We start from the raw sequence: 23115 nt of genomic DNA on the forward strand, positions 1-23115 counted from the left end.
TTTATACCAACAATTCATGCAATGTCAGATAAATTTATCACTCGAGTCGCACGAAAAGGCATACACAAAGTACTTACTGGTTAAGTGGGGTCACAGCCGCACAAACACGAACACTCACTAACGTTTTTCAGACACACAACACAGACACAACCAGCGACAGTGAAAAATAAGAAATTACACGCACTTCTGCTCGAATAGCAAAGTGTCAAGCATGACAAAACACATTTTCTACCACCAGAAAATTATTAAACAGAATAAATATTCGCTGAAATTAAGCTTGTGCGGCGAACACACAACCTGAGGAACACACCCATTCACTTCTGCGTCCTGAATTTCTTATACAGGCGTGAGCGATTCGATAAAAATAAAGCACGCTGCTCTCAGAACGCCTATACATCATGTGTAGCTCACCCTACTCTATTGAAAATGCGATAAACCTTATATTTAAAACAAAAATTTCTCACAGTAGGCATAATATGTGGTAATATCAACAATATCATTGAAAGTCAAACACAAGGAACTTACTTGTCAAGTGGGGTCCTTGGTTCAGAAAACCGCGCGCGCACACACACACTCACATTTTCACACTCACAAACACAAAGTCTATTCACAGCCACATAAATTCATATTATTCCTCACGTCAATAATTATCCAACCAGCGTCAAAACGGGGGGAACGCACATATGCGAATGCGAAACAATGGGCCTTCCCTCCGGATGTAATACGATATCGCCAGTCGACCGTTGCAAAGCAAAAAAGAAACACAGCATCGCAGGAACGCATGTTGTCTATACATCTAAGAAGAAGAAAAAAAGCGTGCAGAAATTATAATACAGAAGGGGATTCATTTCTTTGTACTTTTGTTTGCTTGCATATGAATATTTCACAAGAAATACTACTGAGTGTAAGAGGAGAACAGCATTTGCTACACGCTGTAGCTCGTAACTTTTTTAAACCAAACCAGTTTTCATATGTTCACTACATAGGACCACCGCCATTAACTAAATAGGGGAGTCACTAATGATTTAAATAAGATAAAATATCATTCCATCATCATTGATTGCAAACTTCACGCAAGAATACGCAACTGCTGCGCTTCGTATTTTTCTGATAAGAAACACAAAATAGACTCGTCGTGTTAAACACCAACAGCAACGAAGACTAGCATCGCACTAGACTAGGCAATTTTGTATTTATTTTTGTCGTTTCCAGCAGCTCATTACTTTGTGCGAGTCACCAAAAATTAAAAATTTCTGATCTGCTGCTGTTAAAGCGATAAAACAGTGTGCCCGCACGGGGAAACGATAACGGAGCGCGCGTCATTGCGTCAAGCGTGTCGTAACTGCGTGAACGGGCCAGATGCCGCTCACGTGGGGGCGCGTTTCGAGGGCACTGTTTTATCACTCAGCAGCAGATAAGCAATTTTTAATTTTTGATGACTCGCACAAAGTAATGGGCTGCTGGAAACGACAAAAATAAATACAAAATTGCCTAGTCTTCGTTGCTGTTGGTGTTTAACACGGCGAGATTGAGTCTAGTTGGTGTTTCTTATAAGAAAAATACGACGCGCATCAGTTGCTTATTCTTGCGTGAAGTTTGCAATCAATGATGATGGAATGATATTTTTCATCTTATTTGAATCTTTAGTGACTCCCCTATTTAGTGAATGGTAGTATGCTTATGAACATATGAACACTGGTTTGGTTTAAAAATGATAAGAGCTACAGCGTGTAGCGAATGCTGTTCTCCTCTTACACTCTGTAGTATTCCTTGTGAAATATTCATATGCAAGCAAACTAAAGTACAAAGAAATAAATCCCCTTCTGCGTTATAATTGCTGCACGCTGTTTTTCTTCTTGGATGTATAGACAACATGCGTTCCTGCGATGCTGTGTTTCTTTTTTGCTTTGCGACGGTCGACTGGCGATATCGTATTACATCCGGCGGGAAGGCCTATTGTTTCGCATTCGCATATGTGCGTTCCCCCCGTTTTGACGCGGGTTGGATAATTATTGACGTGAGGAATAATATGAATGTATGTGGCTCTGAATAGACTTTGTGTTTGTGAGTGTGAAACTGTGAGTGTTTGTGTGCGCGCGCGCTTTTCTGAACCAGGGACCCCACTTGACAAGTAAGTTCCTTGTGTTTGACTTTTAGTGATATTGTCGATATTACCACATATTATGCCTACTGTGACAAATTTTTGTTTGAAAAATAAGGCTTATCGCATTTTCAATAGAGTAGGGTGAGCTACACATGATGTATAGGCTTTCTCCAAGCAGCGTGCTTTATTCTTATCGAATCGCTCACGCCTGTATAAGAAATTCAGGACGCAGAAGTGAATGGGTGTGTTACTCAGGCTGTGTGTTTGCCACAGAAGCTTAATTTCAGCGAATATTTATTCTGTTTAATAATTTTCTGGTGGTAGAAAATGTGTTTTGTCAAGCTTGACACTTTGCTATTCGAGCAGAAGTGCGTGTAATTTCTTATTTTTCACTGTCGCTGGTTGTGTCTGTGTTGTGTGTCTGAAAAACGTTAGTGAGTGTTCGTGTTTGTGCGGCTGTGACCCCACTTAACCAGTAAGTACTTTGTGTATGCCTTTTCGTGTGACTCGAGTGATAAATTTATCTGGCATTGCATGAAATGTTGGTATAAAAATAAGGGTTGTTGCACTTGCATAGCAGTGCCTTCTTATTGCAATTTTCACCCGTAAAAAAATTCAGCGTATATCGTATTATGCTGCGCGAGTAGAAGTGATTTTCCCAATTCGATTTGTGTACCCTTGTCCTGTGCTTTCTTCACGCAGGGACAATGCAATTGTGTATTTAGCATTATGCAATAATTATCTGATAGCAGAAATGGATGTCTTTCTCACAGTTTATTAGCGTGCGCCTCGTTATTTTATTTTTTCTCTTATAGCTATTCAAGTACAAGTGTGTGTAATTTTTCATGGCTCTTTTCTTCTTTCACTGTTTTTACTCAGAAGAAAGCCATTTGGTAAAGCTGAATTCAGGAGGAGTGGGTTTGTTTCTTTGTTAGATGTCATTAGTCGCACGGTATGTTGAAGAAGTAAGCAGTGCTTAATCTTGCAGTTGTGGGTATTTGAGCAGAAATGCTAGTATCTGGAGCCAGGAGTAGAGATTCCTATAAAGCACGTCTCCTTATGCATTCCTGAGCTGTTGCCTCTGTGTGTGTGTGTGCGCGCGCGTGTGTATGTGTTTTCTTCCTGATTTGTGACGTCAACTGGGGGATATCCATTGCATGTTTTGCATGCGCTGTGGCATGTCTGGATTTGTTTATCAGTGCCTTGCAAATTTTACCCTCCGCTAGTATGTTGTTGTTGTTATCTTATGTTAGCCGCGTAGCGATGTGCGGTGACTCTGCGATTATTCCTGAGGTCTTAAGCATTTTCCCTGCTTGCTTAAAGGAATTTGTGTGCCTTGTCCTGGGCGTTCTTTACGCGGGGACAATGCGGGTATGTATCTGGCATTATGCAAGAATTATCTGATAGCAGTTGATGATAGCAGTTTTGTTAGCATGTGTTTAATTTTTTAAGTCGTAGCTATTTTGCTATTCGAGCAGAAATGCTTGTATCTGAGGGTTTAACGCTGAGGGTAGAAATTCTGGTCTGAGATGAATCTGCATTTCACATCAATTTGTTTCATTTAAGTAATATTATTGAAATTCCACAGCCACTGTGAACAAAAAGGGATGGTTGTGTGCCTGCTCATGAAAGCAACTTGCATATCGGAATGACATGTGATGAGAGCGAACTTTGCGCTTCAGGTGCGTTAATGGTGTAGGTGGACGGAGCATTACGTGAAGCAAAGGGCAAGCTGCGACCTTGAACATGCAGAGCAAGTTATTTTTAGGCTATGACGACTCCTCGCACCCGTGCATGTTGGGGCATGCAGCGAGGTCGCCGCTATATAAGTCGGGAGGATGTGTAAAGAGGCAGCAGTCTTCGCATCGCTTCGGGAGTGTGCGGAGCTCGCTTCAAAAGTAAGTATTTTTCATCCACGCTCTGTGGTGCACGTTTTCTTAGTGTTTCTTCTTTTTTTCAGTGCCTAGATGCATGTTCTGCTTTTTTTCATCCTCATGATATCGGGCATGATGAGCCATTAGAAGAGAATTCACCATCTTCTCCAGACATTTCACATGGCACATTGCATGCTCACGTCGAGCGATCACATCCCTATGTGGACATTTCCTTCCTGCCTTTCTTTCAAACTGATAACGCATTTCGAGGTATCGTCAAAGCGTTTGCGCTATTGGCATCTGTTCACGATCAGAGAGTAGAGGACTTGCGACAATATTTAATGAACCACCTCCACAATATAATTGCTATTTTGCGAGCGCAAAGAGTACCTTTTAGGTTTTGCATTAGTTCTGACGTTCTAATGATGAAAGAAAATCGAGGGCATATAACCGCACACAAAGCTCGTTTTATGGCGCTTGCTCACGAAGTCCACAGCGACGGAGCTATCGCGAATACTTTGATGGACGTGATTCAGAAGTTCACGGGGCGCATTGAAAATTACCAGCGCGAGGGTAGTGGGTTTGTATCCACTGACGTCCAAAAAGTTCAAAAGTGTATTTCTGCTGTGAAAACTAAAAAATTCGGGTGCAATGGGGTACTTCCCACTAATTTGGCTAAACTCAGGAACGTGTTAACGAATGTCCCTTTACCAGAGCGTAAGGATGGCGAGTGCTTTAAATACAATACGCTCGCCCTCTTGCACCCGCAGGAAAGGAACCGATGGAAAAAATATGAAAATTATGCAACAGAGTACTGGTGGCCTAGTCACTTCCCTGTATCCTTCTCTGATCTTCACGAATTCGAAAATCAAAACAAGATTTCCGTGTACGTGTACGCGTACGTCGATCACAGAGTACATGTGTCGCGACCCCCAAAACTACAAAACTGTTGCGTAAACTTTTGTCCCAACCCGTACAACCTAACTGCGGGTAAAATTCGACGTGTGTTCACTTCATTCATACTTGAGTGTTTATGCAGCCGTCGACGAATGACGAAAATGACACGGCGCGTATCGCTTAGAGGCACAGTAATGTGCAACATATTTGAGAATCATAAGGCATTGAGAGATACAGACTGATAATAGTGAGCAGTATACCATGTGCTCTCGCAATGTCCCATGTTCAGTTTGTTAGGAATATTTATTTGAAAGTACAGCTGTTCCAGATAGTCAGAAACAGGAATACACATAATTACATCTCAAAGGAAGAGGTTGCTTGCTCGTTATCTGCAGCTTCCTATGCAGAAAATAAAATATTTCTCACACCCCGAAGCTTCTGCTCGGCTGTCAACAAAAACAGTGCCCTCTCACCCCGGCATTTGCTCGGAAAACTGTCCCACGGATGGTGACATGAGATTTCAGCAAATCCACTTACTAGTTGGCTCAGACAGCGAGGCGTCAGGAGATGCGGTGACATGTGTGTCGTTATCCTCAGGTGTATCCAATGCCCTCGTTACGTGAGCTACTGTTGGCTGCAGTTCCGGATGAGCATCGGTCGTAATGTGCTCCTCATTTCCGCGTAGTTCTTCTGTGCTTGTGGCACTCTCGTTCTCCGATAATGTATGTGATGCTGATAATATTTAAAAAAATAAAATCAATATATGCTCCCGATGAATTTAAGGACAGCAAAAGTATACAGTGTAACATCGCCCTTTAGAGTGACCTCGTTCTCTCTTCCTGCCTGCTCCAATACGCTAAAACAGTTTGTACTCGCGCAAGGGAGAGTGAAGAGCTTGTAGAAACCACTTAACCAAGTGTCTGTGCACTCACAAAGCAGAAATAAGGGGGCATTTGAAGATCGTCGTGGATGTGCCTACGAAAGCGTGTGAGTCTCACCCTGAGAAGATACGGTATTGTTTGTGAAAGTGAAGAAGGACTTGGCTTCACGGCCAGTAGGGAAGAGAGGAAGCCCGAGGAGCTGCGCCGCCAGCTATACAATTTGCATTCGCGTAACCGTAGGCCTTTTGCGCAAGTGTTCGTGCAAGTTCGTCGGCACAGACATGCCGCGAGATAGCGGTTACAGGGTTTCCAACATGCGTTATGTTGTTCCGTCAAGTTATATTTTTAAGACTTACTATAGGCCTAGGCATCAGTAGGCGCACTATGTCATCCACTGAGGCCACAAACAAAAATGAATTCACTGTCGTAACAAAACGCATTACCTTTAAGATTTTGTGAACTAAGGTTTCTTACATTCTCTGAAGATTCCAGCCATGATGATGATGATGAGAACAGCGGCCACAATTTCTAAGAGTAGAGACTGCAATGCAAAGACAGAACAGAGAACAAAATAAAACATTTCACCTGCATCTCAGACTATGGAAAATGTCATACAATACTGTGTTCTGGCGGTTAAATTTATAAATCAGGGCGTAGTTTTTGAGCGTACAGGTGACATCTGCTTCAGTACGAGACGACACTAAAACAGCGGACACGATGAGGAACTCAAATTAACATAATGGAATATTTATGATGAAAGGTGGAAGTCATTGAAAAGGTTAGCCAGCTGTAGAAATCGAACCCACATCTTCTGGATTACCGGTCCAGGGCTCTACCAATTGAGCTAAGCTAACACACCTCCCGAGCGACCTCAAAGGGTGCGCCATCTGAAGGGGCAAATCAACCACTCTCTCTCTCTCTCTCATCCCTCTTCCGCTCGTACTTTTTTATCCCCCATACACACATTCATACGACGGGAATGACACCAGCAGCAACTGTTGAAGATGTAGAAAGATGAAGAAGTAAGAAACAGATGTTCTGAGGCTGGAACATATACAAGGGGTGTTCAAGTCATACCTGGACTTTTCATTTTTCACAAAAGTAAACTGAACTTACATGTGAGAAATTAGTTTTATTTTTCAACGTTATCTTCAGCTGCACTAATGCACTTGTCCCAGCGTTTCACGAGGACTTGGATGCCAGCAGCGTAGAAATATTTACCGGCGCGTAGCAGCCATGATCGAACCGTATTCTTGACTTCGTTGACGCAGCTGAAGTGGTGGCCCCCAAGGAACGCCTTCAGTGGCCCGAAGAGCTGGAAATCGATCGGGGCGAGGTCTGGAATTTGGAGGCTTTCGGTATGTCGAACGTAAAAAGGACATCCTCACCACTGGATCCCGGAAGCAAGTGCCAAAGAGCGGAGAGCTTGGACGAAGGTACAGACAAGCGGTTGGGGCACTATTACCTCTCGGGCGGAACAAGGCCGGAACTAGCGTTCGCAACTGCCTACATGAGCCAATTTAGCAACAATCCGAGTGAGGAGCACTGGAGTGGAATAGAACACATCCATCGCTACATGAAGCAAACAATCAATCACGGGCTGCTTTACCGCCGAAGCGGAAACAGCGTACAGGCTTTTTGCGACGCGGATTGGGCTCGAGACAAGACGGGCCGAAAGCCTTTCAGCGGATACGCAATCACGTTGACAGGTTCTGCTATCTCATCGAGCAGCAAAAAGCAGCGAACTGCCGCCCTGTCAACGATTGAAGCGGAATACATGGCGATGTGTCATGCAGCAAGGGAGGTGCTAGGGAGGAGCATTTGGCAGAAGAAATGGGTGTGAAGGAAGAACGAGGCGCCCGCTCTGCTTCCGAGAGGAAAAGGTTTAATGAACTAAAAACCGAAAAGCAAAATGGCGAATATGGGCCCGTGATCACGAGACCCACATCGACCTCCTTTAATCCGTAACATCCTCCCCGGCCGCGGGTGACGAGACGTCTGCTTCCAAACGGCAAAGCCTTTGAACTGGACGGGTTACGGTAGTGCCGCTTGCGAGACGTACTGAGCATGCCCGCACTAACGCATCTCTCCCTCGTATCAACTTCGCTATGCGTCCGAGCTTCCAAAAAGGGGGACGGACATTATCTTCCTGAAGCACCACCACATCCCCTTCCTTGAAACGACTTTGGGTAGGAGACGCAGTCACGTGGGCAGACCTCAGCTGCAGAAGGTACTCGTATCTCCAGCGCTTCCAGAAGAGTTCCTTCGCCTTCAGCATTTCTCTGAAGTTGTGCCGGAGGTCCTCCGCGTCAGGCTGTGAGATGGCAGCGTGTTCGCCCGGTAGAGAGATGGCTCGTTTGCCTATAAGGAAGTGGCTTGGCGTGAGGGGTACGAGTTCCTCGACATCAGATGCGACGTGGGTTAACGGGCGGGAATTTACGAGAGCTTCCACCTCGCATAGGGCTGTAGTTAGTTGCTCGAAAGTAAGGCGGCTTCTACCGAGACATCGCCTTAGAGCAGCCTTCACGGTGCCGATGAGGCGTTCCCACCATCCGCCCCATCAAGGTGCTCGCTCGACGTTGAACCGCCACTGCATACGGTGCTGAGTTGCAAAATCTTGTACATCAGCTGTGGTGGGCGCAGACAAGATGGCTGCGCACTTGTGAAACGTTCGGGCGTTGTTTGAATAGGCCAGGGTGGGCACACCACGTATTGAAACGAAGCGACGGAAGGCCAGTAGAAAGTCTACCGCGTTCATAGAAGATGCGAGCTCTAGGTGGATGGCTCTGATGACGCCACACGAGAAAATGCGATGTATGCTTTTCCTGATGCGGCGTTCGTGATGAACAGCGGCCCCGCGAAGTCCAGACCAACTACCGAGAAAGGGTTGGCCTCTGTGATTCTCTCGCGGAGGGGAGGGGGCGTTGGAACGCTAGCGAGTTCGGCGCGCTGCCGGCGGCAGCTGAGGGTGGAGTGTAGGACGCAACGAACCGTCTGGCGTGCTCGGAGGACCCAAAATCGGTTCCTGACTTGGGTGATAGTATCTCGTACTCCGGCGTGCAGGGCTTGTCGGTGAGCGTCGAGTATTACGAGATGCGTAAAGTGATGCTTCGATGGCAGAACAATGGGGTGCTTTATGGCGTCGACCACGTTCAGTTGATGAAGACGGCCGCCGACGCGCATGATGCCGTTGGCGTCCAAAAACGGTTGGAACGCATGTAGGGCGATGCTGGTTTCACGACGTTTCCTTTGCTGAGAGCGGCAACCTCATGGGGGAAAGCCTCAGCCAGCACGTGACGGATCCAAAAGTTCTCAACATGCGTGATTTCCTCAAGTGTGAGTGGACCAGACACGGATGGTCTCGCAGATCTAGCGTTGTTCGCAAACTCAGCATCCAGGCGGTGACCCGAAGGAGCCTGGATAACGTCCCGTAGTCCGTGATCTCCATCCATTCTTCAATTGCGACGACTGCCGAAACGGAGGCATGTTTGAGCACAGCTGGACATTCACTTGCTGGAGAGGCTCTGACATCGGTTAATCGAATCACTGGTTGGCAAAGCTGGTTTTCTGTACTCACGAAGGTGCCAAACGACGATGAGAGCCAGCCGGGACCTGCCCACCACAATCTCCAGCACTTCAGAGTGGTAGCGGATACGCCCCGAGGGAGCAAATCCGCGGGGTTGTCGCTACCGCTGCAGTGGAACCATTGATCAGCGCGCGATGAAGACAGGATTTCGGTTATTCGAGACTGAACAAATTGCTGGGTTTTGCTGCCAGATCAATGAATCCACTGAAGAGCGATGGTGGAATCTGTCCAAAAATGTACTGGCACTTGACTGAGAGTCTTCAGCGCGGAAACGTGACGGTAGAGACGTGTAGCTAAGAGGCAGGCGAGGAGCTCGAGACGACGCAACGACACCTGTTTTAACGGTGCCAGACGAGCCCGTGCTATGAGCAAATGGACCAGAAGAGAGCCGTTGGGAGTAAGACTCCGCAAGTGTATGGCAGTGCCATAGGCTTTCGGACTGGCATCTGCGAAACAGTGCACATCGACGAGTGAGTTATCTTCAGTGAGAGCGCAGCGCGGGAGTCTGAGCAGGTTCAATTCTCCCAGGCTGACCTTCCACTTCTCCCAGATTACGTTGTCTGATTCGCTAACTGGCTGGTCCCACGATAGGCCATTGCGCCACAGGTCTTGAAACAGAATTCTCGCAGATATAATGACAGGTGCGATGTACCCCAAGGGGTCATACACAAGTGAAAATGCTTTCAGGACAGTGCGCTTCGTGGCAGGGTGTGCGACGGCGAAGTCTGCTGCTCGAGTCGTTTTGAGAAGAAGACCGTCCGTACTGCGACCCCAATATAGGCCGAGAACCTTGACGATGGTGTCGCCGTCGGAGGCATTGTCATAGGACGTGCTGTCCATGAGAAATCTCTCCCGCAGAACCGGAGAGTTTGAGGTCCACTTGCGAATATCCATTCCAGCGGATTTCAGTATTTCTACCGTTTCTTGGTACACCTGCAACGCATCACTGTCTGACGTTCAGCCGACGACCAGATCGTCGACATGAAACCCCGTCCGGAGGCGGGATACGGCGTTGGGATAATCCGAGCAAACTATCTCAAAGTGGTGTTGCAGCGTTGCTGCTAGCAGAAATGGACTCGAAGTAGCTCCGAAAGGGACTCTAGTCATCCGCCACTCGACAAGTTCGAGATTGCTGTCGTTGGATGCCTGCCGTACATCCCTTACCCACAGAAAGCGAAGGAAATCTCTGTCTTCGGGGCGAATGATGATTTGCAGGTATGCCTTCCTGATGTCGGCGGTTAAAACCGTGGAGCTGCAGCGGAACTGCAACAGAAGATGGAGCAGATCTGCGTTTAGCTTCGGCCCTTTCATCAGGAGAGTATTCAACGATTGCTGACCTGGCAAGTGGGACGACGCATCAAATAGAACGCGGAGTTTCGTGGCGACCGCCTCTTGTCGCACAACCGCGTGATGGGGCATCTAATAAACGTTTTCTTGGCGGCTGGTGATCCCCATTACTTTTCAGCATGACCCTCGTCAAAATACTCACGTATGACCTTGTCATACTGAGACAGCAATTCTGGGTCAAAACGAAACCGACGTAGTTGCGAAGGAGGCGCTGTAGAGCCGTATTCCTGTTATTGGCGCAAGCAGGGAGCCCTAGTTCTGGTTTAACCATTAGCGGGACGACGTAGCGACCGTCATATTGGCGTAAATGGCTTGTAAAGTAGGCGGCCGCAAAGTCATCGTCGGGATAAGGAAACGGATCGCTTATGCCAAGGGCATCCAAGCGCCACGCTTCCGAAGGGTCCATGTGGTCGAAGAATTCTCGTTCCTCGCAGGAAAGGGAGAGGACTGATACCACGGTGGACAGCATTCGACTGGGTGACCGCTCGACTCCCTGAACGACCCATCCGAAAATGGTCTCCACCGCAACAAGATCGCCAGGGAGACGTTCCACTCGGCCGGTGACCAGCTTCCAATAGTAATCGGAACCCACCAGCAAAGCGATGTCCGTGGTGCAGCTCGTATCGGCCACTTCGAGGCCTCACAGCGAGAGAAGGCTCTTGGTTACGTCGTGCAAGGCTGGCGTAGACACGCGGCATAGTTCAGAAATGCCGAGGGCTTCAAGCTCGATGAACGACCGCGGATCCGAGATGGCTTCGAGGCGGACTTGCACCCGTTCGCAGTGGAATCTTCTGGGGTGGCGCGTACGTGCGAAAGAGGACACGGAGAGGTCCTCCTCACCAGTGATTTGGCACCCTAGCTCCTTCAACAGATCGCGACGTATAAACGTTTGTTGACTACCCGTGTCAAGAAGCAGCCGAATTCGCTTCTTCCCTGCAGGTCCTTCTGCCCAAACCGAGACTGTCTGAAGGCGTGCCATTCCAGATTCTGCATGCACGTTCGAGGGTGATGAAGACATGACAGTCTTTAAGACGACGTCGTCCAACACTTCACGCGGTGCCTCCTTGTCCGCAGTCGCGGGGAGAGTGGTCGAACAATGCTGAGCCTCCGGACGTCTTTGAATGTCACACAATATGGAAAGGTGATGTCCGTGGCACTTCGCACAAGACAACCCAGCCGCAGATCGGCAAACCCGTGAAAAATGTCCGGATTTGCCGCGCCTGAAACATCTTCCCGCTCTAGACAAACGATGGCGCATATCGGCTGCCGGTAAAACCGCCGTGCAGGACTGCAGCGGATGATCCGGCGAATGACACAAGGGACAGGGTGATGGACGTGCGTCAGCAGTCCGCTTCGGAGGTGCGGCGTTTGCAGCGGCTAGGGCAGCGGCAGTAGGAAGCCGAACCGGCTCGTTAAGACTCTTGCTGCGAGCAGCCGACGCTGGCGAAACTGCCCGAGTGAGCAACACCTCTTCCCGAGTCTCCACCTGCACCTGAAGAAATGATAGCAGCGCCTGAAGATCCTCGGCGGCCTTGTCTATCCCAGTGCTTTCATTGTTGCCTTGGGGTTGAGGTACTGCGGCTGTATCCCTTCTCCGTTGATGAAAAAGGACACAGAGGTTTTCGGGCAAGCATCGTGTGATGACGCGGTACAAGATAACCGCATATTTGTCCGTAGTTACCCCCAAAGAATCCAAAGCTGCCATTCGAATGGTCACATCGTCATGAAGACGTCGGAGCTGGGGAATGTTTTGGGAATTCGAGATGGGACGAAGAGCAAGCAAATGGTCGATGTGCTCCGCCGTAAGGAGTTCCGGTCTACCGTACCTGTGCGTGAGCAGAGGAGAGCCCTGCACGGGCCAACGTTTCCGGGCCCGACCCGGCCCGGGCGCATCGAAAAATGGCCCGGCCCGACCCGGGCCCGGACCTTCTTATTTTTATGCGGCCCGACCCGGCCCGGCCCGGTGACCCAGTGAATAGAGTCCGGCCCGGCCAGGAATCTAAGCAAATAGAGCCCGGCCCGGTGACCCGGCGTGTAGATCCCGGCATAGTATTTCCAGCCACGACGTACGCGTTTCTGGCGATTATCAAACAAATTTATCAGTAAATTTAAAAGGAGAGAAGACAAACATACAAGTGATAGCGGTTTAACACCGTAACCGCACCAGACCAAATTAAATCCAGAACGTACGCGGGCACGGGCGTTATCGTTACACTGTCAAGATTTTGCGGAGGTAGAGGATGCTGTCGACAAACTCCTTCTCCCATTCCATACCCCTCTCACCAAGCTTTACCAAGTGATTGTGAAATACGTGAGGAGTGAGGAGCAATGTAAAGTGGCTTTCAGAATGTTCTAGAGGGTCGAATCATATGCCTAACGCAGTACCCCTTGCTTGTCGTTGCAAAATATATCACAGGAATGACGCAAGCGCATGATGATATGAACTAATGCATCTCCATTGTGTGGAATTAGCTGCGGTGACCGGCCGGGCCTGACTCTCGGAAACATATTTGTCGGCCCGGCCCGGCCCGCGGTGGTGGCGTATTTTAACGGCCCGTCCCGCGGTGCTAGCGTATTTTGTTGGCCCGGGCTCGGCCCGGCCCGGAGCACACAGCCAATAACAAGCCCGGCTTGGCCCGTGGGCAGGGTCGGGCCCGGGCCGGGTCGGAGCCCCGGGCCCGTGCAGGGCTCTAGAGCAGAGTGACCGCAGAGTCGTAGTTGTCGCCGCTGATCCTGATGCTTTCGATGGATCGCTTCGCGTCGTCAGTGAGGTAGGAGACCAAGTACTTAAACTTCTCGACCGGAGCCAGTGCTTGGTTGGAGTGGATGGTGGCATCAAAATGCTGCCAGAATTGTTGCCATTCCTGTAATTTTCCCGAAAACGTGGGTATCTGAAGCTTAGGGAGAGCGACGGATTTTTGCCCCGCAGGACGCTGTTGATCCAAAGGTGCAACATTCTGCTGCTGGCGAAGACTACGACGTGCCCTTGTGATCATTCCCTCGAGACCTTCCTCGTACGCGAGCGCACTGTCTAGTTCCGCTCCCAGCTGATCTTCGGGGGTTTCCTGGGCGATGCTGCTATCAAGGTCGTAGAGCAATTGCCGTTTTGCCACCAAATAGTCCAACGCAGCTTAAACCTCTTTGACGGACGAGTCCTGCTGCCCCAGCAGGTCGGAGAGCCGTGTCATGGTGCGCGTCAAGTGTGCACGTAGTCCACCTCTTGTACGCTTCAAGCGTTCCATGGCAAGTCACGACGAGATGACCTTCGAAGGGAAAGCGAAGGAACAGGCGGCCTACGTTCCCGGGTTTGGGCACCAGAAATGTGTGAAGGAAGAACGAGGCGCCCGCTCTGCTTCCGAGAGGAAAAGGTTTAATGAACTAAAACCGAAAAGCAAAATGGCGAATATGGGCCCGTGACCACGAGACCCACATCGACCTCCTTTAATCCGCAACAATGGGGTCCCAAGAATTCACGCGGAAACCGCAAGTGTTGTTCGCCGACAACCAAGCAGGAATCTCTCTTAGCAAAAACCAGGTGACATCTGAACGGAGCAAGCATACAGTATTGATATCAAGGACCAGTAGTTACTAATATAGAGACTAAATAATTAGATGATGGCATGTCTTATATCAATTTTATATCAAGTGTTTTTGTGAATCAAAGTTGAACAAAATATCATTTTAGTGTCACTGACGGTCGGCTTGACGAGGACGTTGACAATATACCAGGGTCTGCGTTAATGGCAGACTGGAATTTGTAGATAGGGTAATATTCCCGTTGTTGTCGTGACCGATCAGAAGCAAAGTTTCATTGAAGAAGAAAATTTAAACTTCGTTAATTGAAGGGCTTGGTTAGCTGAAAGGGCGCGAAACTGGGAAATTTCTTTTCCTATTTTTTCTTTTTTTCTGTTCTTTATTCTATTTTTCACGACTGGTCGGTGGTTGTTCAAAAAGACGTTTCCGTCTGGCTTGGCAGGCGTTACACCGAATTAAGTAGACAACGTTGTAGACAAAGCTGTAGAATAGATGTGCTTTGATTATGACGGAAAAGTTGGAGCGTGTGTTCTTAACTGATTGAGCCGTTTGCATTAGTTTGCGATTCTGACATCTATGGTCGTTGCATGAATGGCAGCCAGTTGGTGAATCCTCTTGTTCTGTTACTTGAGAGCGAACTAAGCTATCATGTAAGCTGCGTTTAGTTGGTTAAGATTCCTTCCCATGACATCATCGCTTGAGCAGATTTTCTTGTATCGTAGAGCGCTGCAGCAGGGGATAGTCAATTTTGTTTGTCGTGGGTGGCAACTGTTGAATGACAAATACTGCTGGGAATCCGTAGGCTCACGATAAAGATCACTAGTAAAACACCATCAGTTAGTTAATCTTGCACAATGCACATCCAGGAAGTTACTTGTGGTTGCTGGACAGGAATGGCTGAACTTTATAGAGGGATGGGACAGGTTGAAATTGCGTGTCAATTCTACCAGGTCGTCTTCTGAGTGTGGTCAGATCATAAATGTCACCAAGATAGCGCTTGTAAAGAGAGTGCTTTAGTTCGCGTTCATTCGAGAACTTCTCTTCTAAAGCTCCCATGGACATTTACATAATTACGTGCCATTAGGATGTTCATAGCTGCCGTTGATTTGTAAGTATTGCTTGCCGTTGCATACGAAGTCCTTGTTTTTCAGAATCAATTTTAGTAGCGTGGACAGGACACATCGATCATATGGGGTTTTCGAGTATTTCGAAAAAGCAGCTTGTGCGGCCGAAATGCCGTCTTCGTGCGGGATATTAGTATAGAGGGATACTCTATACTAATACCTCACACCGGGCCATTCAGTTAACGAAGTTTCAATTGGATTCTTCAATCAAACTTTGTTTCCAATTGATCAAGAAAACAACGGGAATCTTGCCTTATCTACAAATTCCAGTCCACCATTAACAGAAATATATATTGTTGGTATATTTCCAACAATAAGACTTTAACTGCTTAGATAAGGTACTGCTTCCGTTTTTTTTTTTTTTTCAGCTGGACTCATGACACCCTTCCGACCCCAAGAACGATCACATCACGCCTGGACTTTACACAACAACATTCCCGAGTTTGAGCTACTGACGACGGCCAGGTGGCGTGAACCCCGACTGTGACGTCATGCTACACACGTACAAAAGCTTCAAGACACCCTGCTAATTTATTAGTCCTGACGAAGGCGGCGCTTCCCCCGCAACGTTGACCATGCCCTCTCGGCACCTTTCTGATAGCTTAAACTGTAATAAATCTAAGTCACCCCCTTTTTTACTTCCGCTACTTTCGCTGTTAGCCTTGCATTCCTTCATAACTGTATTTACTTCGAGGCCTTCTGAGCTCTTATTCGTCTTCATATACTATGTATACATACAGTTGCGGAAGGAAAAAGACGCGGACAACATGCGTTAGAGAAGTTAGAAACACTATAGTTCATTTATTACTTAAACTTAAATGAAACATAAATTACTTAAACTAAAACTTAAATGAAAGAGGTCGATATTTCGGCAGTGGCACTGTCTTGGTCAGAATATATATATATATATTGCCACTTTGGGGTTGGGAGGCGTCGGGGGAAAATCAGGGAAGGCCAAAGCGTCGGTAGAGACATCGGCGATAGACATGGTTAGCCTCTCTGCAGTGGTAGCTAAGCGGCCTGAAGTCGGGAGTCCGCCATGGTGCTACGTTCGCTAAGAAGCTTCGCAAAGTGCAAACGAAGAGGGATGAGCCTGACATCGGGACTGCTGGTCGACACGTTGTAACACAGACTGGCCTATGCACGGCAGTCATGCTGGTGCGTGACATCCAGTATGTCGTCAGCTTCGCCGTCCACCCGAACTGCAAACGGGATGTAATACGCGGAATTGACTTTCTTGTAGAAAATAAGGCAGTCATCGACTTCACCAACGGAGTAATTTCCTTAGAGACGACAGAAGGGGAAGACGACGATAACGCGTGGCTGATACGAATAACCCAGGAGAAGCGTGCAAACACGGACGTAACAGCCGTAACGACTCAGCACGTCAAACTGCCTCCCTTGTCGTCAGCCCTTGTGACCGCTACGTGCGACAGAGCACTAACTGGCCGTTTATTGGCTGAAAGCAACACACAACTTCCCCTCGAACGAGGAATTGGGATAGCAAGAGGAATTGTGTCCGTAAGAAACGGAATAGTCGAACTCCTGGTCACAAATTTTTGCCCGGCGCCACAGCACCTCGCAAACGGCACGAAGATAGCCGTCATGGTAGACCAATACACCACTACGGCATGTTTGCCTGATGGACACTGCTCGCATCGCTGTCACCGCGGAACACGAGGCCGGACACTTCGACGTAAACCCTCAACTCAATACAACTCAAAAGCAACAACTGAAAAACACTTCTGCAGATGGTTCTTCAACGATTTCACTTATCTGTGGTGGGTATTCCTCTTGGACTACCCAAATCCCAGAGCAAGAGGGTTAGCACGCCCCTCCCTCTCCTGTGCCACCATCATCTCTCCCCTCCCTCATCACCCTCCCCTGCGTGCACCGAGCCGCCATTTCAGAGCAGGCTGACCGCACCTTCCCCCTACATCACCCCCCCCCCCCCAAGATCGTGTCACTTCCCTCCTCCGGGCTGAAGAGCTCCAAGTAGAACGAAACAGCTGTCCTCGGCTGAGAGTGCACGATCAAATTACATACATATGCTCAACGTGAAGGTAGAGAGCTTCGGCTTTTTTCCATTTGTATATGTACTTGGTGGCTTGCACTACGGCCTCCACAGGTGGCGCCGTCACCGTGGAACATTGATGCCTCGCCGAGGCACACTATCATGGCCGACCCAAGATCGTGTCACTTCCCTCCGCCGGGCTGAAGAGCTCCAAGTAGAACGAAACAGGTGTCCTCGGCTGAGAGTGCACGATCAAATTACATACATATGCTCAACGTAAAGGTAGAGAGCTTCGGCTATTTTCCATTTGTATATGTACTTGCTGGCTTGCAGTGCGGCCTCCACAGGTGGCACCGTCACCGTGGAACATTGATGCCTCGCCGAGGCACACTATCATGGCCGACGCAAGATCGTGTCACTTCCCTGCGCCGGGCTGAAGAGCTCCAAGTAGAACGAAACAGCTGTCCTCGGCTGAGAGTGCACGATCAAATTACATACATATGCTCAACGTGAAGGCAGAGAGCTTCGGCTATTTTCCATTTGTATATGTAGTTGCTGGCTTGCACTACGGCCTCCACAGGTGGCGCCGTCACCGTGGAACATTGATGCCTCGCCGAGGCACACTATCATGGCCGACCCAAGATCGTGTCACTTCCCTGCGCCGGGCTGAAGAGCTCCAAGTAGAACGAAACAGCTGTCCTCGGCTGAGAGTGCACGGTCAAATTACATACATATGCTCAACGTGAAGGTAGAGAGCTTCGGCTATTTTCCATTTGTATATGTACTTGCTGGCTTGCAGTGCGGCCTCCACAGGTGGCGCCGTCACCGTGGAACATTGATGCTTCGCCGAGGCACACTATCATGGCCGACCCAAGATCGTGTCACTTCCCTACGCCGGGCTGAAGAGCTCCAAGTAGAACGAAACAGCTGTCCTCGGCTGAGAGTGCACGGTCAAATTACATACGTATGCTCAACGTGAAGGTGCATTTATGAGAGCTTCGGCTATTTTTCATTTGTATATGTACTTGCTAGCTTGCACTGCGGCATCCACAGGTGGCGCCGTCACCGTGGAATATTGATGCCTCGCCGAGGCACACTATCAGGGCCGACCCAAGATCGTGTCACTTCCCTACGCCGGGCTGAAGAGCTCCAAGTAGAACAAAACAGCTGTCCTCGGCTGAGGGTGCACGATCAAATTACAAACATATGCTCAACGTGACGGTAGAGAGCTTCGGCTATTTTCCATTTGTATATGTACTTGCTGGCTTGCACTGGGCGGGCTCCACAAGTGGCTCCCTCACCGTGGAGCATTTATGACTGGCAAAGGCACTCTATCAGCGCCGACCCAAGATCGTGTCACTTCCCTACGCCTTAATCTTTTTCGAGGACGTAAGAGATGACAGTGTGTACTTTCGGCCTCCTGACATTGAGGGTGAAATAATGACGTGTCTCCTAAGATGCGCAATGCACAGAATAAAGAAAAAATGAGGTTATTTTACGATTTTTTGCGGACGATCTATCGAACGGATTTTTCTTCTGAAAACGGCTACGATATCAGGTGGCCGAAAGGAACACATGTTCTCATTTCAACTTAGCAGCTTTTACTGACTTGTATTTCCTGCGAAACGGATAGAGCACACAATTCACCCATGCAACTACGTCATCCATGACACCAATTATATGACGTCATACACTGCAGCCACATGATTCTCACCTAAAATTCCGTGGATCAAAACGATTCTTCGTGTCTCAGAGTACCGGTGCGCTAAAGATACAGACCTTCCTTTATTGGTTATTAATTCATAATAACTCAGCTCGGGTCATGCATATTTTTTCCGAGTGTGGAAGAAATATTCATAGAATGTAAATAATTGCAGATATATAATTCAATGTGCATTGTTCTCACCCTCTTCAGGTAATCCCTTACTGACACTCTTGCTGTAGCCCAAGTTATTACAGTTAATTGATCTTATTGCGTTATATATGGCTGGTAACAAAACAAAAACAAGCGTCATTGGACCGCAAGTAACAGCATACGCGGGGAGTCTGGCTAACCTGTGATGGACAAGTTTTGGCACATTTCATGTGACATATAATATATTATCCCTTGCTAAAACTAGCTTGCTAACTCACTTTATTGTTTCAGATGCCTCCAAGAAATATATTTTAGAGATATCATCTAGCATCATATGTGAAGGTGTTGAAGACGCTGTAGCAGCTTACTGGGCAGTAGCGTATTTCATCATGTGTGCGGCCCTCTGCTAGCTAACGTACAGAACAATGTAGTCGGCACAGAAGACACATGTACAGAAGAACGTAAGAAAGATGTCGTACAAGCAACGGATGACTGTCCATTCTATCCATCCCTCAGCATATGCGCCCACTCCTGTTTGCGTTAGGGTTTCGCCCCGACAAAAGTGCGACACCCCCGTGTTCGGCAAACTTTTGTCCCAAGCTGTTCTTGAAGTGGAGAACTCACAAAATTGCACCGTCGTGATACGCTTGAGGAACGGTAGCGATAGAAAATCTATCCAAACGGGGTGTTGTGGGAAAGACACGGGCACGCGGTAGTCTCCACTGTGCGGCGACACGGACTCGGGCACTGTTACCAGCAGCCTTGAGCAATGCTGGATCCTGTTCACCCACTAGAAATTTCGATATGACACGGAGTAGAAAGCTCTGTTGTCTGAGAAGACACGGACTTCAAGACGTGTGAAAACACGCTACTCGCGAGGAAACACGACAGTGCGTACGTCCCACATGAACTCGAGTGGAGACTGTGAAAAGTGCGAAAAAACAACAGAAAACATTAAAAGCAAGCAAATATCTGGCACTGTTTACCAGTTATTTTTTTAAAGTTTTTTTTTTTCTCACGGGTGATCACCGAGTAAAAATGCGGTCCCAACAGGGATGCATTTCATTTACGCGAAAAACGTCACTAGTGTGAAACCGAGATATTAACTCAGCGCGCGCCCCAGAGAAATACACTGGCCTTGAAGAGACACAGAAGCAGTTCGCTTGTTGTTCCAAGTCAAGGTCTGGGTGCGCCCGCATTTTCTCGAGAAGAGCGATACGTGTTAGTAGACAGGATGTGATGCGTACTTCCGTGACAAACTGCTTGTATGTCTATTGATTTTTGCTGCCTATTTTGTCTATTTGCTTCTTGGAATATAAACGGCTGCCTATTCCCGCCCATTTTAGTGCCTAAATATCCGGGTCGTAATGATGAGCCAATTTGTGGGACGTCCGGGGACGCCGGTGTTCTACTGAACATTGATAGGATAAATCGAACAGTACGGTTCTCGATCCTTTCTAGCTGATCCACTAATGCAACGATGTAGTATCTTCAGCAATGGAGTAGAGTATCGCCTGTGGCGATGAACCTCCCCACTCTCCAAAGCCAAAATAAAGTTGTTGTTGATGTAGTATCTTAATGTCAATGACGACAATGTCTACTGGAGATGCACCTCGAGAAACTTCCCCAATGGGAACGAAAAAAAAAAAAAAGAAACAAAAGCATATACTTTCAACGCTGCAGACGCCTGTCTAGCGATCAAGTGGGGCAGACGATAAACACATGTGCCCATAATCCGGACCTGATAAACTTCCAGGTACCCAAGAAGCACAATCTACTGAAAGTCGAGTGCAATAGGCGTGGACGGGTAGGTGGAAGACCTTGAACGAACTGGTGAGACTAAAGAACATTAATAAGACACATACCGTCCACCCCTTTTGCACTCGACTTTCGGTACATTGTGCAGCTTGGGTAGTGTCTCGCGTGATTTGCCCACGCTTTTATCGTTCATTGATTACATGTTCTAATGATGGACCTTGCCAGTCGTCCGATTGCACACGAACTCTAATCCCAACTTGGGATGCTTCAGATAATACGCAGTTCAAGTGAAGAGAGATCCTTGAATCTTGAGAATCTTGAATCTGCGAAGAAAATTATGCAGAATACGCTCCTTGTCTGGGAGCTTGTGAACCTCAATGAGCGCCTAACTAGCCTGGGATATATTTCCGCTCGACCGGTCCTGGCAGGATAGACAGTTTTAGTATATCGTACGCTATCGCATTTGCTGCGTAAGGGATAGAGTTGGTGATTCTGCGTACGCGCAATACATAAATAGAGCGTTGAGCATTGCGCAAAACCACCATGCTATCGCGTACATACGCAAACACATCAGCGTACAATATATTAAAACTCAGTATTATTCTCGTACGCAGCACAGCGTTCGTCTACGCTGCCCACGTCGCAGTGATGTGCTAAGCAACGTGGATACAACATACGGGATACAAAAAACACAACACGAAGAGGTTTTGCAGGAGAAAAAACGAAACCGATCGTCTCAAGGTGCCCTAAAAATAAGGAGGTGTTTCTGTAGCGTTCTGTCAAGCGCAGTATACAGTGAACCACATGTAACTTAGAGGGAAGTACTGGCTGCCCCAGGTACCCGGTGGTGGATGAAAAAATAATTAACTTACATATATCTCCAGCCTTCTAACAAACACTGGTGTTGGCGTCCAACTGCATCTAACGCGTCACTACTTCAAGTGTCTCGTACCTTGTACGCCGTTCGGGACGATATCGGCCGTTATCTCTGTATAGCGATTGCGTCGTCTATCCGCAAGCGATCAGAAGACAAGTTTCCTCTTGAACGCTCCTTTTTGCACTGAGAGAGAAATATGACATTGATTCTACCAGTAACATCTGAGAATTGTTTCAGGAAAATCGCTGGCTGAATAGTTCGTGAACAGGTGGCGCCATCGAAGAAATTTCTTTTTACGCTGTGCCGCAAAGAGCCAACTTGCTCGAAACGGCCGTCCACAGCCGGGATTGTGGCACGCTTGACTTGTAAACATATGCCTCACGTGCAGTCATGGAGCATTCGCTCATTTTTATATTTGTATCTGTACCTAATGAATTTGCACAGCGGCCTCCAGAGGTGTTGCTAACACCCTGGAACACTGATGTCTTGTAGAGGCACAGTGTTCCTGCCAACGGCCTCCAGAGGTGTTGCTAACACCCTGGAACACCGATGTCTTGTTCAGACACAGTGTTCCTGTCAACCCATGAGCGTGTCACATCCCTACGCTGTGCCGATGAGAGCCAACTAGCTCGAAACGGCCGTCCATAGCCGGGATTGTGGCACGCTTGACTTGTAAACATATGCCTCACTTGCAGTCATGGAGCATTCGCTCATTTTTGTATTTGTATATGTACCTACTGGCTTTGCACAGCGGCCTCCAGAGGTGTTGCTAACACCATGAAACACTGATGTCTTGTAGAGGCGCAGTGTTCCTGCCAACCCATGAGCGTGTCACATCCCTACGCTGTGCGGATGAGACCCAACTAGCTCGAAACGGCCGTCCACAGCCGGGATTGTGGCACGCTTGACTTGTAAACATATGCCTCACGTGCAGTCATGGAGCTTTCGCTCATTTTTATATTTGTATCTGTACCTATTGGCTTTGCACAGCGGCCTCCAGAGGTGTTGCTAACACCCTGGAACACTGATGTCATGTAGAGGCACAGTGTTCCTGTCAACCCATGAGCGTGTCACATCCCTACGCTGTGCCGATGAGAGCCAACTAGGTCGAAACGGCCGTCCATAGCCGGGATTGTGGCACGCTTGACTTGTAAACATATGCCTCACTTGCAGTCATGGAGCATTCGCTCATTTTTGTATTTGTATATGTACCTACTGGCTTTGCACAGCGGCCTCCAGAGGTGTTGCTAACACCCTGAAACAC

General features: G+C 48.0%; 4 protein-coding genes across 7 annotated transcripts in view; 1 reads left to right on the top strand and 3 right to left on the bottom strand.

Annotated features, from left to right (window-relative positions):
* The window catches only part of LOC135379040 (caspase-3-like), a 251721-nt gene extending 229788 nt beyond the window's left edge, over positions 1-21933 (bottom strand). For 2 of the 4 annotated variants that reach the window (XM_064612290.1, XM_064612287.1), the window contains exons 1-3: positions 21847-21933; positions 6231-6297; positions 5413-5607 (exon numbers count right to left, since the gene is read on the bottom strand). In XM_064612290.1, coding sequence (XP_064468360.1) covers positions 5413-5607; positions 6231-6252 — 217 coding nt within the window. In that variant the 5' untranslated portion in view covers positions 6253-6297; positions 21847-21933. The remainder of the gene's footprint in view (positions 1-5412; positions 5608-6230; positions 6298-21846) is intronic. The other 2 variants (XM_064612289.1, XM_064612288.1) reach the window with 1 other exon arrangement.
* Positions 7117-7599, top strand: LOC135394403 (uncharacterized). The gene has a single exon (XM_064625134.1). The coding sequence runs from the start codon at positions 7117-7119 to the stop codon at positions 7597-7599; it is 483 nt and encodes a 160-aa protein (XP_064481204.1).
* On the bottom strand, positions 9535-10236 carry LOC135394411 (uncharacterized). The gene has a single exon (XM_064625145.1). The coding sequence runs from the start codon at positions 10234-10236 to the stop codon at positions 9535-9537; it is 702 nt and encodes a 233-aa protein (XP_064481215.1).
* LOC135394419 (uncharacterized) lies at positions 10300-10761 on the bottom strand. The gene has a single exon (XM_064625153.1). The coding sequence runs from the start codon at positions 10759-10761 to the stop codon at positions 10300-10302; it is 462 nt and encodes a 153-aa protein (XP_064481223.1).
* Positions 21934-23115: the final 1182 nt, after the last annotated feature.

The sequence above is a fragment of the Ornithodoros turicata genome, chromosome 1 (assembly GCF_037126465.1).
Source record: "Ornithodoros turicata isolate Travis chromosome 1, ASM3712646v1, whole genome shotgun sequence".
Classification (NCBI taxonomy): Eukaryota; Metazoa; Arthropoda; class Arachnida; order Ixodida; family Argasidae; genus Ornithodoros; species Ornithodoros turicata.